This window comes from Polyodon spathula, chromosome 13 (genome assembly GCF_017654505.1).
Source record: "Polyodon spathula isolate WHYD16114869_AA chromosome 13, ASM1765450v1, whole genome shotgun sequence".
Taxonomy (NCBI): Eukaryota; Metazoa; Chordata; class Actinopteri; order Acipenseriformes; family Polyodontidae; genus Polyodon; species Polyodon spathula.
Window position 1 is genome coordinate 10,729,115 of NC_054546.1, and position 15,443 is coordinate 10,744,557.

Here is a 15,443-nt window from a genome sequence, read left to right on the forward strand (position 1 = left end):
TATTTTAGGGGCAGTTAATCACCGGTTTCGCAGACTTGTGACTCAAATGAACTTGTTCTCCGATTCTGAGGTCACCCTTGGCCTGCCTGACCTTGTTCGGTCCTCGTGAGTGTCAGTTTCTTCAAATCGTTTGATGGTCTTGGCCACAGAAGTTAGACACTTGCAAAGTTCTTGCGATTTGTCTTAAAGATTGACCTTCACTTCTTAAAGTAATTACAGACTGTCTTTTTTTCTTCAGGAATGATAAACTTGTGGCTATGCTACCTATATTTATAGCAATCATGGACCCTCACCTGTTAACAATAATTGGTGACAAAAGGTTAATCAGGTAATATGCTAGTTAACTCAGAGAATATCTAACAAAGAGACTTTTATATTTAGGTCAGTGTTCTAACACCGTGTTATACACATTTCAGACTTAACTGGACTTTTATTATTTATTATCCCTTTGCTTTGGGTGACCATTTCATTGAAATTGACAAGATTTACATTTTCTTTTAAAAATTAAATTTTTTAATGCAATGCACTTATGATTTTCAGCTTATATAAGTACACGCATCATATAATGAAATATTAAGCGTTTATAGACAAGTTTATACAGTTAAAAGCATAGATAATCATGAAAAACCTGGTTTCAAGCAGGTGTAATCAAACTTTTGACTGGTACTGTGTATGTGTGTCATATATACACATACACACTCATTTTGAATCATTTAGTTTTGTATAATAATGTACATCACACCAATTTTTTTTTTTTTAAATTATGTCTTGATTTTGCAAATCAAACAATTCTAAAATGAAACAAAAAATAACCAGATGCTGTCAATTCGTTCATATGTGAATTAAACACATTGAACAGTACAGTATTTACTTGTTATATTTAGCTATACAATGCTGCAACTCAAATACACAATTATTCTGTTCAGAATACAGCATTACAGACCATATAAGAGGAAGTGCCATTATATTAGTATATTACAGGAAATCATTAGGGAAACACTGCAGGATGATTAAGGAAGTTCATCAGGGGATTAAATTGTTTTAGGTTAAATCTTGGACAGAACAGTAAAATTGCTACTCTGAAGCTTTCTGACCTTGTATCTGGCAGGGGGTCCTCAGTTCTGAAATCAAAGGTTAACTGTAAACTACAAATTAGGAAAAAGCTATCAATAGAATATTATCCTGCTTCATGTCAAACTATTCCACTGCAGACTTACTTTTTGTAAAGTTCATTTAAATGGATTAATAAATCAGCCGAGTCATGACAAGTTAAGAAAAAGAAAGTCGTCCAAACATTAGTGCTCTGCAGTATCTTGATTTAAATGACTATGAGGCCCATGCAAAAAGAATCAGTCCTAAATTAGGACAGAACTGCCAGCACTATACACAGCTGGCACCATGCACATTTAATGTCAGCTCTAAGCCACACAGCATCCTGCTAGCTCCTACCAAGCAGCCATTATGCAAACCAAACAAGGAAACACATGCCTGTCAGTAAACCTGGTCATGCAAAGATATTTGTTTGCATATAACTTTTTTTCTTCTTTCTTTCTTTGTATGTATGCTCCTGGATTTTACTTTTCCCTCTACAAATTTCTCCATTAAAAGCCTATCAAAATACTGCACAGAATGTGCATCATTAAATAAATAAAAGAAAAACAAACAATAAGTATGCATTTAATCTGCAGTCTTTAAGTACTTAGTCTGATCAAAGTTTAACCACTAATATTAAAATGTAGTGCAGCCATTGTTTACTTTGATGTGAAAGGTAATGATTAACACCATAACAAAATGATTTACAATAACAGAAAATAAGCACACAACATTTTACGTCCAAGAGTTTTAAATCAAATACAAATGCTACATTTCCATGTTCAAAATGAGACTTTAAAATGACAGTACAGTGGATGCTCTAATCTGAAGCCCAGTAGTACAGATGCACCTATAATCATAAAGAAATGTGTTCAGTCAAAAGATGTGTGTTTGTTTGTTTTTGTTTAACAGTACTGCTGCTTTTGGTTGTAATACAAGCAAGACACTAGATAACTCTTCATGCTATTAAAAAAAGCAACCATGCATTTCATTTTTTTTTTTTTTTTTTTTTTAATTTAAAATCCATTTCAATCACAACAGCACCATAACCATAATGGGATATATTAATATGTTTATGTATTTTTTTTTTTTTTTTTTTTTGTATTGATGCATCCCTGAACCACAGTTTCTGACTGAATAAGACTGGATTCTAGAAGACCAAAAGCTCTTTCTCCCATGAGCGCACATGGTTATATTAAGATGCATCAGCAACCCTGCATCCTTTGGAGCAGAAGAAAATATGGGGAGGCTGGAACCAGTGAAGGATTTGAAAGACTTGGAAGTGCAAAAACATAAAGCATTTTTTCCACAAGAAAGGGCCTTCAGCATAGTAAAACTGGCGGAACAACTGACCTATACTTAGAAAAAAATGATGTGTACCCAGCGACACAGATATCATACAGCAAAGGACTGTAATGGGTTCAGATGTAAAGGCACACACAATTGTAAAGATGTTACCCCACCCCACAGTACCAACTATGTATGTTTTAACAAAAATGACTGCAGTTAAATTCAAATTAGCTCATGTTAAAGAAGAGTCAACAAAAATGTGCAAGTATGTACAAGACTGGTTTTGAGAAATTAATCTGAATAAAGAAACGTGACAAGTTCACAGGGAAACGCACATTGTCTATGAAAGACTAATGAACCGTCAAGATACAGGACTATGTATCACATAAGGCAAATGGTACAGGGACAACACTGATGTCTCAACATGCCCTTCCCGCTGACAATCCGGGTAAAATGCTTGCATACATTGAATTAGAGCTGAAACAGACCTAATCCAGAGGTCTGCAAACCTCTTATTTTTATAAAGAGTTCACATGATAGTTTGCAATGAAGTTTCTGAGTTTAAACTACCAATCCCATTCCCTAGCAAGAAATGACAGTATACCCCCAATATTACAATATTCTAACAATGCAATATGGATCTGCCCCAAATGAAACCAATCAACCTTTGGAAAAAGATGTATGTGGAATGTTCTGCTTGGTGCCATGGCAGAATTTAGCTACTGAATATAGCTGTGATGCCCATAAATGTGTAAACAGAATTCTGTTATCCTGATTCTGCCCAGTTTAAAGGTGGAGAGCAGTATATTGTCCTAAACCACTCTTCCAGCAAATAAAATGCTTAGCATCATACAGAGCTGTAATAAAAACTTAAAAAAAAAAAAACCTGTTTAATTAAACAGTAGCTGCTAAATTAGCTGTGCTGTCACTCCAACCCATGAGTCACACTCTATGCTGTACCTTGACTGACGTTATTTAAGAGGACAGCAACTGTAGTTAACCCATGGTTAACCCTTGCACTGCCTTCTGGCTATTTACTGTATGTGACCCATTGCTGGCCTGTGAACTTCCTGGATGCATTTGTAACACATTGATTTTTGTCTACTGAGCAGACTGATGCACACATTTAGGTCACTTTATACAGAACAGCCTAACCACACTGTTTAGACAGAAGCATAGGATTGTATGTATAAATTTGTTTACATACATAATACATGTTACAAGCATCAACAATAAAAAACAAAGTTACTTTCGAGAATACATTCAGTTACGCCGTAGGGAGCAACTAAAAATAATTAAAACTCACTCACTTTAATGTGCCTAGTCATACAGTATAGGCCAGCACACTTGTCACTGTCTATTAAAGTTACAGCTTGCTTTCTAAAACCTGATCGATTTTAAAGTTTAATTTAAAAATTGCATCTTAACAGCAGCCGCTTGTACATGCAAAAAAAAAGAAGCAGTAGTACAACTTTCAAGCTAGCAAGCTATACCCCCTACCTCAGAATGGTAATCCAAAAAGTCTCCTTGGTGATTAAACCACAAACAGTCAACTGTGCAGCAATCTCCCTGGGGAATCTAGTCTCCCTCCATGTTAATGCACATACAGGTGTCAAAACCATTGCAGTAATCGAATCCTTGTACAGGATTTGGGGATATTTTTGTTAAACAAAAATTAATATCCACAACTTGTTAATGAACCGTTAAATATTTGGTTATATCTACTCCTACTTCAACTGAGTAGTGGACTAAAACATGTATTGAATGTTATTCACAATCTTTGTAAGAGAGTGTACTTTGATTTAAAGAGTTGATACTGTTAAACACTAACTTTCAAGACAGATGCAAGTTCAGATTTAGTAAAACAGATGTCAATCAATACTGAATCATGCATTTACTGTTCATTTTTTGTATTAAAAAAAGGTTACTGAAGGTTAGTGTTCACTGAAATTGTGCCGCTCCTAAATCACTTGAACCACAAAAATAAAGTACCACAAAATGTAAACTGGTTCCTTCTACTGAATATGGGTTTCCAATATTTAAAGTATATAAGAGGGCATCTACTGTTTTATTAGGAATTACTATTATGAAGTTGGCTAAAACAAATAATCAACTATATCTTAACAGGGGAGTCACAAATCCGAACATTTTGCCAGTGCAAGTATAGATATATAAACTCTGACTCTCCTGTGATAATGCACTGTACTCTACACAAAAAAAATGATTAACTTTGCATCACAATGAATGAACAGGAGCAAAGGAAAGAGCATGCGTTTAAAAAGCAAGTCAGAAAGGAAATGCATGTCAATAGACACTGACAAACCACTGAAAATGGAAAGTGCCTAGTGCTTTACCACAAACACATCTGTAATACTTAGCCTGTCTGCTGTTTGATGGGAAGCAGCATGACCACATTTTTAATGCAAGTGTCCTTTCCATAAAAATGACTACTAATTTTTCAACAGTGTTCACACTGAATTGCTTCTTTAATGCAAGGAATCAAGATTGCTGTCATTTTACAACAAAACATTTGGAATATTAGACCTCAAAATGTATAATACTATTTAGGTCAGTGGCTCGCCTAGTAAAAACTGCAGGCTACAGGGAGAGCTTGCTAGTTCAAATCCTTGTTGCCCATCTTGGCTTGTGACCCATAGGAACGCAGCTGCATTGACATGTTCTTGTTTGTATGGGCTGGAGATGAACATTCTCTAAACAGGTTCGCCTCACCATGTAACCTAGACCCCTACTGGCTTGGCAAAATCTGCAGCCTAGGGTCACCAGGTAAAAACTGGCGATTGACAAGCCAGCAGGCACAGATGCTGCCCATTCAAATGCAGTCCTCCTCATTACACCAAATTACACCAGAAAATGAGATTCATATTGGGAAGACAGGGATGAATATACTGTTGGGCAATCACTATTTTTATTGATATACGTCCAGTGTCCAGTGGTGCAAAGAGTACAGGCAATGGACTACCAAGCAGTAGAGAAATGCGATATGCTTACAAGGCAAGGTCAATGCTAATCGCTACTTAATGGTACTGAGTGATCATCTTCACCCCATGTTGCAGCATTTCTTTCCAGGGTGACAATGCCCCCATCCACAGAGCACCTGTGGTCACCCAGTGGTTTGATGAGCATGACACTGATGTTATCCATATGTCATGGCCTTCTCAGTCCCCAGATCTGAAACCAATCGAGCATTATGGGATATTCTGGAACGACTCCTGAGACAGCGTTTTCTACCTCCATCAACCAGGCGTGAGTTGATTGACTTTATCGTGGACAAATGGTGCCACATCCCTCCTGCAGAATTCCAGAGGCTTTACATTGGTGTTTACATTTTTTTTGTCCACTACTTGTAAATGTTTGTTAGTTATATATATATATATATATATATATATATATATATATATATTACACACACACAGGAAAATATGTTTGGTGGAACAGTTGTATGCAATGGGCTGGATGGCAACAGATAAAAGTACCTTCACAAGCTATTCAAATTTAAAATAAAGTAAGTAATTCCAGATGTGGCTAAACTGCTTCTTCAATGGATTTCCATATCGTAATGTAATTGTTTATCCTTCTCAGTAAACAAGTAATTAGTACTGTAGGCATATAAAGCTCAAATACTGCTCATATCTAAAGGTTTAAAGATTAAACAGTCGAATAATATTCGTTTACACATCAATTACATTTCACTGTAACACGGCCCGAGACACTGCAGTTTAAACTCAGGTATAATGCTCACGTGACAGAATAGAAGTAACCCAATGATTCAGCAGATACTGTCTAAAAATAAAATTTCCTACGTTTTTACGATAAAGAATCCAACCTTTTGCGTGTGGTTATAACAACTGTAGTGTCACTTTTCTGCAGTGCATGTGACGCCAAAACAAACGAGTTCGTTTCAGAACCGCATGTCACAACACAGAGCTTTTTTCGTTTACTTGAGAAAGAAACGTCGGCTGAATCATCATTTGTTGGCTGCTTGTTACTTGCACACATTTTAAAAACGTAAACAAATATCACATACCACGATTACACTTTTGTCTGTTTTTTTTTTCTTCTTCTGACCAACACACAAAATTACACTAATCGCTAAAAGGGGCATATTGAGCTACAGATTTAAAAAAAAAAAAAATTAACTTTTTTTTAATTAACGATCGATAGATATGCAGACCCCGCAACTGACGTGAAATTGTTTTTAAAATCATTTATTGAGTAAAATATGTACTCTTGCTTGCCATCGTAAACAAGTTAAACCATAACATTGGCTCCGTAAGAGTAAGACAAATATGTCTTATTTTGATAAACAAATATTTTCATTGATAGTATTTTATTTACAAATAAAATTACCTGAAGAATGGTCCACAGGTCCCACACCGTTCATAAAAAGAGCAGAATACAGGTGAGGGTGAGTCTTTTCCAGGGCCACACACAGATCTGGGAAATGGTCCCTCTCCTTATTCATAAGCATCTTCAGGAGGAGGTCTGTCTTCTCAGAGCTGGACGAACAGTTATTGTCCAGTTCATACCTCTCCAGCTGGGTCAGGGTACCAGCTTTGCCAAGCAGCTCTATCACCCTGTCTGCATCTGTAATGGACTCCAACAAGTTCTGGTGGCACTGACCTAACAACTCTTTGTGCTTATGTTCCATTTCAGTTCGATTCTTTCTATACCCTTTCCACGGCTAATTTCTTCAAAACCGCCAAAAATACGAATGTAGAACTTCTTCTGTGTCGTCACTTTAACAAATCGGCACAGCAGCCATTGCAACGAATGGCTTAGTTGAGGATCTTTTCATCACAAATTGAAAGAGACACAAGTAGCCATATTTTTTTGTTGCCTAAGGCTGTTGACTGCACTAAGAAACTGCAGTGCATTTTTCCCAGCTCACGAAAGTCCTACATTTCTGCCATTTTCCAGGCTTTTTTTCGAGAAAACCATATCGATCCGCCTTTTATCTCTTTTTTTCTTCTCTTTTGCAGACAGAACTGTGTGAAAGTAATGTAACTCTCTAAGAGCTCTCCCCCAAAACTGCACGCTCCGCCATGTCTGAGCAGCTGCTGGCCACTGTCAATCACTCCTCCCTACAACAGCCATGTAAGGTAAAATAAGGCGGAGCCTCCAACACAGACACACCTGGTAATCCTGGGGCATTATTTCAGCTCTGCGGCAGCAAAAATCACACGCATTTACTGGTCAAGGCGCTGGTGGAACTAGATGGGGTTTGTTGTGTTTTGATAGACTATTAACTAAACTACAGCCAGATCAGAAATTCGCATGATGAGCACCAGCGGGATTTTTTTTTTTTTTTTTTTTTTTTGTGCAAATATTATTATTTTACAGACTTAGCAAATATTAAATGTCTTACAGACTTTTCTGAAAAGAACCCCCCCTATCTATATATATAGAGTATGATATATAGATAATATAGACTAGTATATATATATATATTATTGCCTCAACACAACGGAGTTGTATTTGCACATATCGCACTCTTGAGCGTGAGAACAGAACACTCTTTCTTAAAAGAATTTGAACCAATTTAAAATGTTTTTTTTTTTTTTTTTTTAGTTTTGTGTGTAGCCAATCACCAATAATATAGTAACCATAATAATTCCACTGTTAAAAAAATGTATTATAATGTTTCTCTGTCTCACATCCTGGCCTGTAAAACATCGTCCCGCCCCATTCCAAAAGCCATCTCGCTATTGGTTGATGTTTTTCTACGTTGCTCGCAACCTTACTTTGCAAACACAATAAGCCACCACAGCAAAGAAACCAGCACATGGTTTGTTCTTTCACACACAAAACCTAGAAGCTATGAAGCTGTTTATTCTTCATTTCCTGCTTTTCCTCATGCAGTCTGTATGATTATAGCCATGTAAGTAAAACTGAATCCCTGGGGGTTTATGGAGGAATATGTCCATCTTGCATTTTACATGTTTAAACAGTGGATGTGCATCATAGTGATTTAATTTTTCATGTTGCTGATAGCTATAGATAATTTAAGCCATAGTGAGGGATTTATGTCACTGAAATACTTGTTTGTAAAGTGAAAAAAAAGCACCAGTAAACAACCCAGAGGATTCATTTAAGTTGTTTCTTACTAGTTGTACACTATATAGACAATCCTCTGCTTTTAGAAAAAAAAAATCTCTGGAGAAAAACCTTAGCAATTCTGTCATTGTAAAGCTTATATTACAGTATTTTCAGTTTTTAGTTTCCCTTAGCGCTCCAAGCCATGTTGCAGTAGAAGGTGACTCTGTCATGGTGCATTGGTGCATTTCAGTCATCTCTGTGACTGTAGCAAAGTCAAATCTTAGCAGGTGCATGAAACACCAACTGTACCTGATTTTACACTTGAATGCCATTCCACGTAAAGAGAAGCTGTCACAAGCAGATTCAACCATCAACCAGCACAGCTTTCACAATGAAAAACCTGCTGCATAAATCTCTGCCTAGCAACTTCCCAAAGGGGGTGATTAAAAGATAATGCAAGTAGGTCAGCTTTGATAAAGAACAAATTAGAGGGGGAGATGTTAAAACAAAAGAGTGCATACATTTTCTGAAAAGGTCTTTTTTACAAACTTGATCAACCTTAATATTCTAATACCTGATCCAGGATGTCACACACAATAACGTGGTCTGTTCTGTGCATATTATGTCTTATTTGCATATTATGTTCTTGCATATTATGTCTTATTTGCCTTTTAAAACCTAAACAAACTGAAAGTGAATTGAAAGCCTGGAAAAATTAATGTGGTTTCTTAAAGTCCTATTTTTGTCCATTTATTTGGTTTGTGGTTTCTATTTCATGTAACTAATACAATAATACACATAGATTAGAAACACATTTTACTGATTTGTTTAAGACTTTACACACACACAAATAACACAAGTTATCAAAATAAACATTAAAATATAAAGATTATAAATAATAAAATGTGTTAAAAATGTGTTGCATAAGATTTATGAACACTTGTTTACAGTGTATTGTTTAATTCATAATATTATTTTTTCTCTTCTCACATTAAATTTTTCCCTAACACAAAATAAGAATATACTGCAGTTAACAGTTAACTAATTTGGTAAACATAGTGTGTTTAACTGTCCAACACACTGTTTTAACACACACTAACACAGCAATCTAGGAAATTGTTTTTTTTTTTTTTTTTTTCTTATGTTCAATGTTTCTGTTAAAAGAAAGCTTATGTATCTGTTTCAAGAAAGCTATAATTGCCCTTTTGCAAATGTTCTACACAATAAGCTTTGTTCTGCTCTATATAATCCATGCATCAAAGCACATAAGATTCTTTCAGGAGTGGTTTGAGGCAACATCTCTCAAGACTACCCTTTGTGAAGAAAATTAATTATATGTAAATTAAGGCAACAAAGAGCATTTATCTTTATGAGCCAACAATACCATTTTTTGTTTTTGTTGTTGTTTTTTTTTACTTGAGGAACCATTTTCTTTTATGAAACAGAAACATTATATTTGGGTTTTGCAGTAAAATTTTGTATAAATTTAGGATCACCATTGTTAAATGAACCATGAGTGTCTATGCTTCTTTGGTGCCTCAGTGCTGGAGAATACTTGTATTGTACACATGGCTTTCAAAAATTAAACAGTAGATTATAAAAGTCAAGCATTTTTGAATGTGATCAAACAATGTGATCCATTTAAGAGTGTAGGCAGCCAGCAATTGATTTCAGAATTGAACAGTAAAAGCCTTTTAAATTTAGTGCAGGAATTTCTAACAGTACAGTTTTAACAAGTAGGGTGGAGTGAAGACTATGCCTACAAATGACAGTTTAAAACATGTCAATAAAACTTTCATTTTCTGATGTTATACCCTCTAACAGAAGAGCATGCTTTCAATCACTAGTGTTAGTGTGTACTGCAACTGTTTCAAAGTGCATATTGTTATGCACTGTCTTCCACATTTACCATAGTAGGCCCCTCATATGCCAGTTGGATTTTGATGTTAGAATTCATCTCTGCTGTAGTCTATCATGTTATTAAAATGTAAAAGATACATTTGAAAGTTTTTTCCCTGACAGAAGCTAATTAGATTGCAGAAGAATTATCTAAATGTCTTATATATGTATCTTCTGCACCATAAGAGACACATTTAACTGAATTTGCATTTGAAGAATACAGTCGTTTCATAATACAGTTAAAAATGAAGCAAATATTGGAGGAATAAAAAACGTCAAACAAGATTAAATAAATAAGTACAAAACTTGTGTACCTACTTCTGCATTGTTCCTTCATTTACATAACAATAATTATAATAATAGATATAAACATTTTGCAATGGTGTAAATCTTAGCCTATCTATTAAGGGACTGAATGGTGCAACACTACCCAAGATTTCTGTACTTACAGTAATGCAATCATTTACAGAGGTAACATTTTTATAAGGATATTTTATTTATAAGGCATTCTCTTCCTGAAGCACATACACACTAACAGAATGTTAAGTTGATGAATACATGATTTCAGTTGGGGTCTGGTAAGGAGAAATTTTACTGAGCTCCACTATGACAGAATGCTCTCCAACCTCTCAGTATTCCAGTCCATGATTACTGGGATACACTGCATTTGCTTTAAACCTGCAGATGGCTACATTTCGATGCAGATGTAAACTGTATCAATGCTTGTTGGAGTATATGATTTATACTACTTATACTGTTGTTTGATGTGTATTTATCACTAGTGTCAAACAGGTTGAGATTTAACCATAAGCTCTACATGAAAGAAATACACCTAACACACTCATTAGGAGGCAATGTGGTCCAGTGTTTAAAGTCCAGGGGGCATGTAACAAGAAGGTCAAGGGTTCAAATTCCCCCTTCTGCCGCTGAGGATCACCAGTTCAAATCCCATCTCTGCCATTGACTGACTCCCTGTGTGACCCTGCGCAAGTCACTTAACCTCCTGCAGATGAGATGTTAAATAAATCTACTATTGTAAGTGACTCTGCATATAATGCACAGTTCACAGCCTACCTCTGTAAGATGCTTTGTGATGGTGGTCCACTATGAAAGGTGCTATGTAAAGATATTAATATTATTGAATTGTTATAGTAATACTGCTCTGCTGTGCCTCCTAGTGGCAGAACTAGTCATTTAATCTATCCACAAGGAAGATTACCGGGGATTTTTTGCTATTTGACAGCAAGATTGTTCCTTCTGGATATCCCCTTATAATAAATGTTCTGGAACATTGAGCTATTTTTCTGACCTTCATTAAATCCAATAAAGACAGATCCTCTACTTGTGGTCCTATTCAGTGAACATTTAATGGAGTCAATTGATGGATCCTTCAAACCATGGTTCATGCAGCAGCCAGTAGATGAACCAGAAAGGTTAGCAGAGGGGAACAAACTCAGTGGAATAGCAGTGGCAAAAAAAATCAAACCATAGTGGCCTTGTCAGTGCTGCTGCTAATATAGACACATTGTTTGTCTTAAGATTATATATTTACTATCATAACTGACTGCCTGCAGAATTCTGAATGAAATATAAGCAAGGCTTTTAACTTCAGAAATAGTAACAATTAATAGCAGCTAGGCCGGCCTACAAACAGCTTTTAAAAAGAAAAACAACCCTCAATCAAACACCCTGCTTTGTACTAACACAATCATTCAAATGCAATTCTATCTATTCATGAAATCGCAGGACTCTAGATTTATATAATGTAAATAACACCCTCCAGTTATTTCAAAGGAAAAGGAGACACGACAATTTGCAGTAGTTACAGGGCTATCTCGCTGATCAAACTCAACTGCAAGGTCCTGGAAAAACCCTGCTTGCTAAGTTGGAATCTATTACCCTTTGCCTGATAATGCAGGATTTATGAAATCTGCTTGACAGCTAAAAAAAAAAAAAAAAAAAAAAAAAAAAAACTCTTTCCCTGGCTACATTCTTGCTAATCAAACATTAAAACCATGTATTTTGTCAATTAAAAAAGCATTCTGATGTTCATAAGGACAGATGCAAGTGCCCCATGATGATTTAGTTCCATGGGTACAATCATCCAGTTTATACAGTAATGCGCTTATTCTGTAAAGCATTCTAAATCCTAAAGCATCTCTGCAAACTAATGGATTTATACTGCTTCTACTTCAGCTAAGAAGAGAATTGTGTCAGGTTGTTAAATAAAAACTGCCTTGGTAATATCAAGTCAGATGTATTCTATGTTCAGGTTAGGTAGCCAAATTGCTTTGTAGCTAAACTCCATGTTTACCTGCAATCTGGGGTTCTCTTATTCTTTATCTATTGGACAACCCCCCCACCTCAAAAAAAAAAAAAAAAAAAAAATTGTAATATGAATTTCAAATTCCTTAGGTACCATACTGCCATGTAACAAATGTAGGTATGTATGTATGCATGCATGCATGTATTTGGGATCTTTCATATAACCGAAACAACTTAAAAGCTGTTTATTGTGAGCTGTTACAGGTTAAAAAAAAGGATAATCATTAACTGTTTATTTTGTAACACTGCCATAGCTGCCTTATGATGATTGTTTCATAAGGCAATTGTAGTTTGTTGTAAGACAGGCTGCCCTCTAAAGGCTGAAATGCAGAACTACGGTATATCGCATTTGTTTAAGTTTGTAGGTGGTGTTGTGGACATACTAAACAACAAAACACCTATATTTCTGAATTTAGAAATACTAAAGAAACCTAATAAATTCAGTGACAAACATTTTCACTAGAAGTATCTATTCTCATGTTAATATATTTATAAAGTATGAAAAATGTACAATGGATGCATACTATAACTAAGCCTTAGAAAAGTATGAAAATGTGTAGAAATACATACAGTTAATAAACACACTGCATATGTTTTCATTAATACAAAATAATTATTCCAGTCATTAACCGGACCAAGTTTCATAGATGCCCAGCCTTAAATGAATCCCCTTTTATTTTTTTACAAAACAAAAAAAATAAATCTGAATCAAATGTGTAGCCATCTGTAGGTATTTGTAAGACAAATGGCACTATAATAAGAGTATATAACATACAGTAGCTGTATAAGTGTAAATTGCTATAACCAATGTAAATAAAAATGAAATATTTTGTTTGTTTTTGACTTTTTAGTTCATTCAGATTGTTCCACTTCTCATGTAGTTTCATGCAATACTTAGAAACAATGAATAAAAAGATGCAATATATTTATTTACAGTATTTATTTAAGGGTCCTCTTACAAGATATTTATTTAAATTTAACATAGATACATGGTTTATACTCCACTTTTACAGTCTGCTAGCTTATAGCTGTGTTGCTACAGTTCCAGTCTGTTCAAGTTTTACAGTTACTGTATTTCAGTCTGGTGCCAATATCCTACAGGTTTAAACATTTTGGAGCTCATTTTCTAGTCCTTGTTTTCAGGGTAGGAAGTATCTCATTACCATATATATATATATATATATATATATATATATATATATATATATATATTGTAAGGTACCAGGGAGGGGGTTAAAATCCTTCCCTGCTAAAAACCTTGTGAGAATGCACATTTGGGTATTATGGGGTTTAATTGTGTAATTGTTTAATTGTTTAGTAATCCCCTGCACCTGGTGGTAATTGTAAATTAGAGCCAGGTGCAGGGTATTTAAGAGAGGCAGCCAGTCTGTTCCAGGCTGCTGTGCGTAGGGAGGCAGAAGGTGTGGTCTGCTTCCAAGCAGTCAAGGTAAAGTGCTGTGTTAAACCTTGTGAGTTGTGTTTGGGTTACAGGTAAACAGCTTAGCTGTCCTGGTTGAGTTAGGTTCCAGACTGTATAGTTAGTGCTCCAAGAAGGAGCTAGGTGTTTGTTTGTTTTGTTTAATTTATTTGATTGGTGTTTATTAAAAGTGCGCATCAGCACTTAAATCAATTCCATTTCTGTGTCCTGGGTCTACTTTGAAAGGGGCAACGAACGTGAAAAGTGAAAGGATCGTTTACAATATATATATATAATATAGCCAATTATTTTCAGCATTGAATAGTAGAATCAAATACCTTATAATTATGCTGCATTGTAGTTTTTACTGATTCACATAGGTTTCCTCATTGAACAAAATCTGTTTAAAAGGTTAGTGTCAAAAGAACTAAACAAATAAAAATTTAGTTTTCACGATGACTGTAAATTGAATTTTGTTAAACAAAAATACAACGGGTACCAGTGCAAAGGTTTGCCTCCATTTTTTTACACGTTTAATTTAAACCAAATCCACAGCAATGCAGGTGGTATTAATAATAATATTGTGTGAATTCATTGCACCAGACTTTTATGGTATACTGCTGGCTATTTTAAAGCATTTTATATACTGTATTTTTTTTTTTTTTTTTAAACATTTGTTTGTGAAGGAGCCTCATCATTTAATCTGGTTACATATTTTGTAAAGCATGCATTTTGTTTTTCATCAACTAGCTTGGACTTTATAGTTTAATATTAATTGATCATAATGAATTTAGAAACTAAGTAACTAGGAATAATTCAGGGTTAAAGGGCTAGTAGTGAAACCCTGGACTTGATTCTCAGTTAGTATAATACCATATACAGTAGTGCCAAAACCTCTAACATACATACAGCATTCAACTTGTTTATTTGAATTTAATACACATTATTTATGCTGTACATTTTTATTCTGCTAGTTTATGGCTGCTACAATTCCAGTGTTCACTTGGCAGCATTACAGTTTTACTCCTAGGCACCAATATTCTGCAAGTTGAAACAGTTTTCTATTTGTTGGGAGTATTTCATTTGTTTAAGAGGTGGGGGGTAGATACATACATGCTGTTGGATTATATTTTCTAATAGCCAATTATAATTATACTGCAATTACACTTCTTGATTAGATAGACACAGAATTACCCTGCTAAAAATGTTGCAGACGACAGAATAAAACATATTCTTGCCCAGCTAGATAATGGCTAGATCCAAGAGGTAAGTGCACTTCTTTTTATCATAGCTAGTATTTCTAGCTATCTGTTTATCAATATTAACTTAAACTAAACCTATATATGAACTGACCCACGAGTTT

The 15,443-nt window shown here is 35.0% G+C and overlaps 1 protein-coding gene across 2 annotated transcripts in view; it reads right to left on the reverse strand.

Annotated features, from left to right (window-relative positions):
* LOC121325578 (disks large homolog 5-like) overlaps positions 1-7,485 on the reverse strand; it is a 57,051-nt gene extending 49,566 nt beyond the window's left edge. Inside the window, exon 1 of one of the 2 annotated variants that reach the window (XM_041268307.1) lies at positions 6,751-7,485. In XM_041268307.1, coding sequence (XP_041124241.1) covers positions 6,751-7,051 — 301 coding nt within the window. In that variant the 5' untranslated portion in view covers positions 7,052-7,485. The remainder of the gene's footprint in view (positions 1-6,750) is intronic. The other variant, XM_041268308.1, reaches the window with a different exon arrangement.
* Between the last annotated feature and the right edge of the window lie 7,958 nt (positions 7,486-15,443).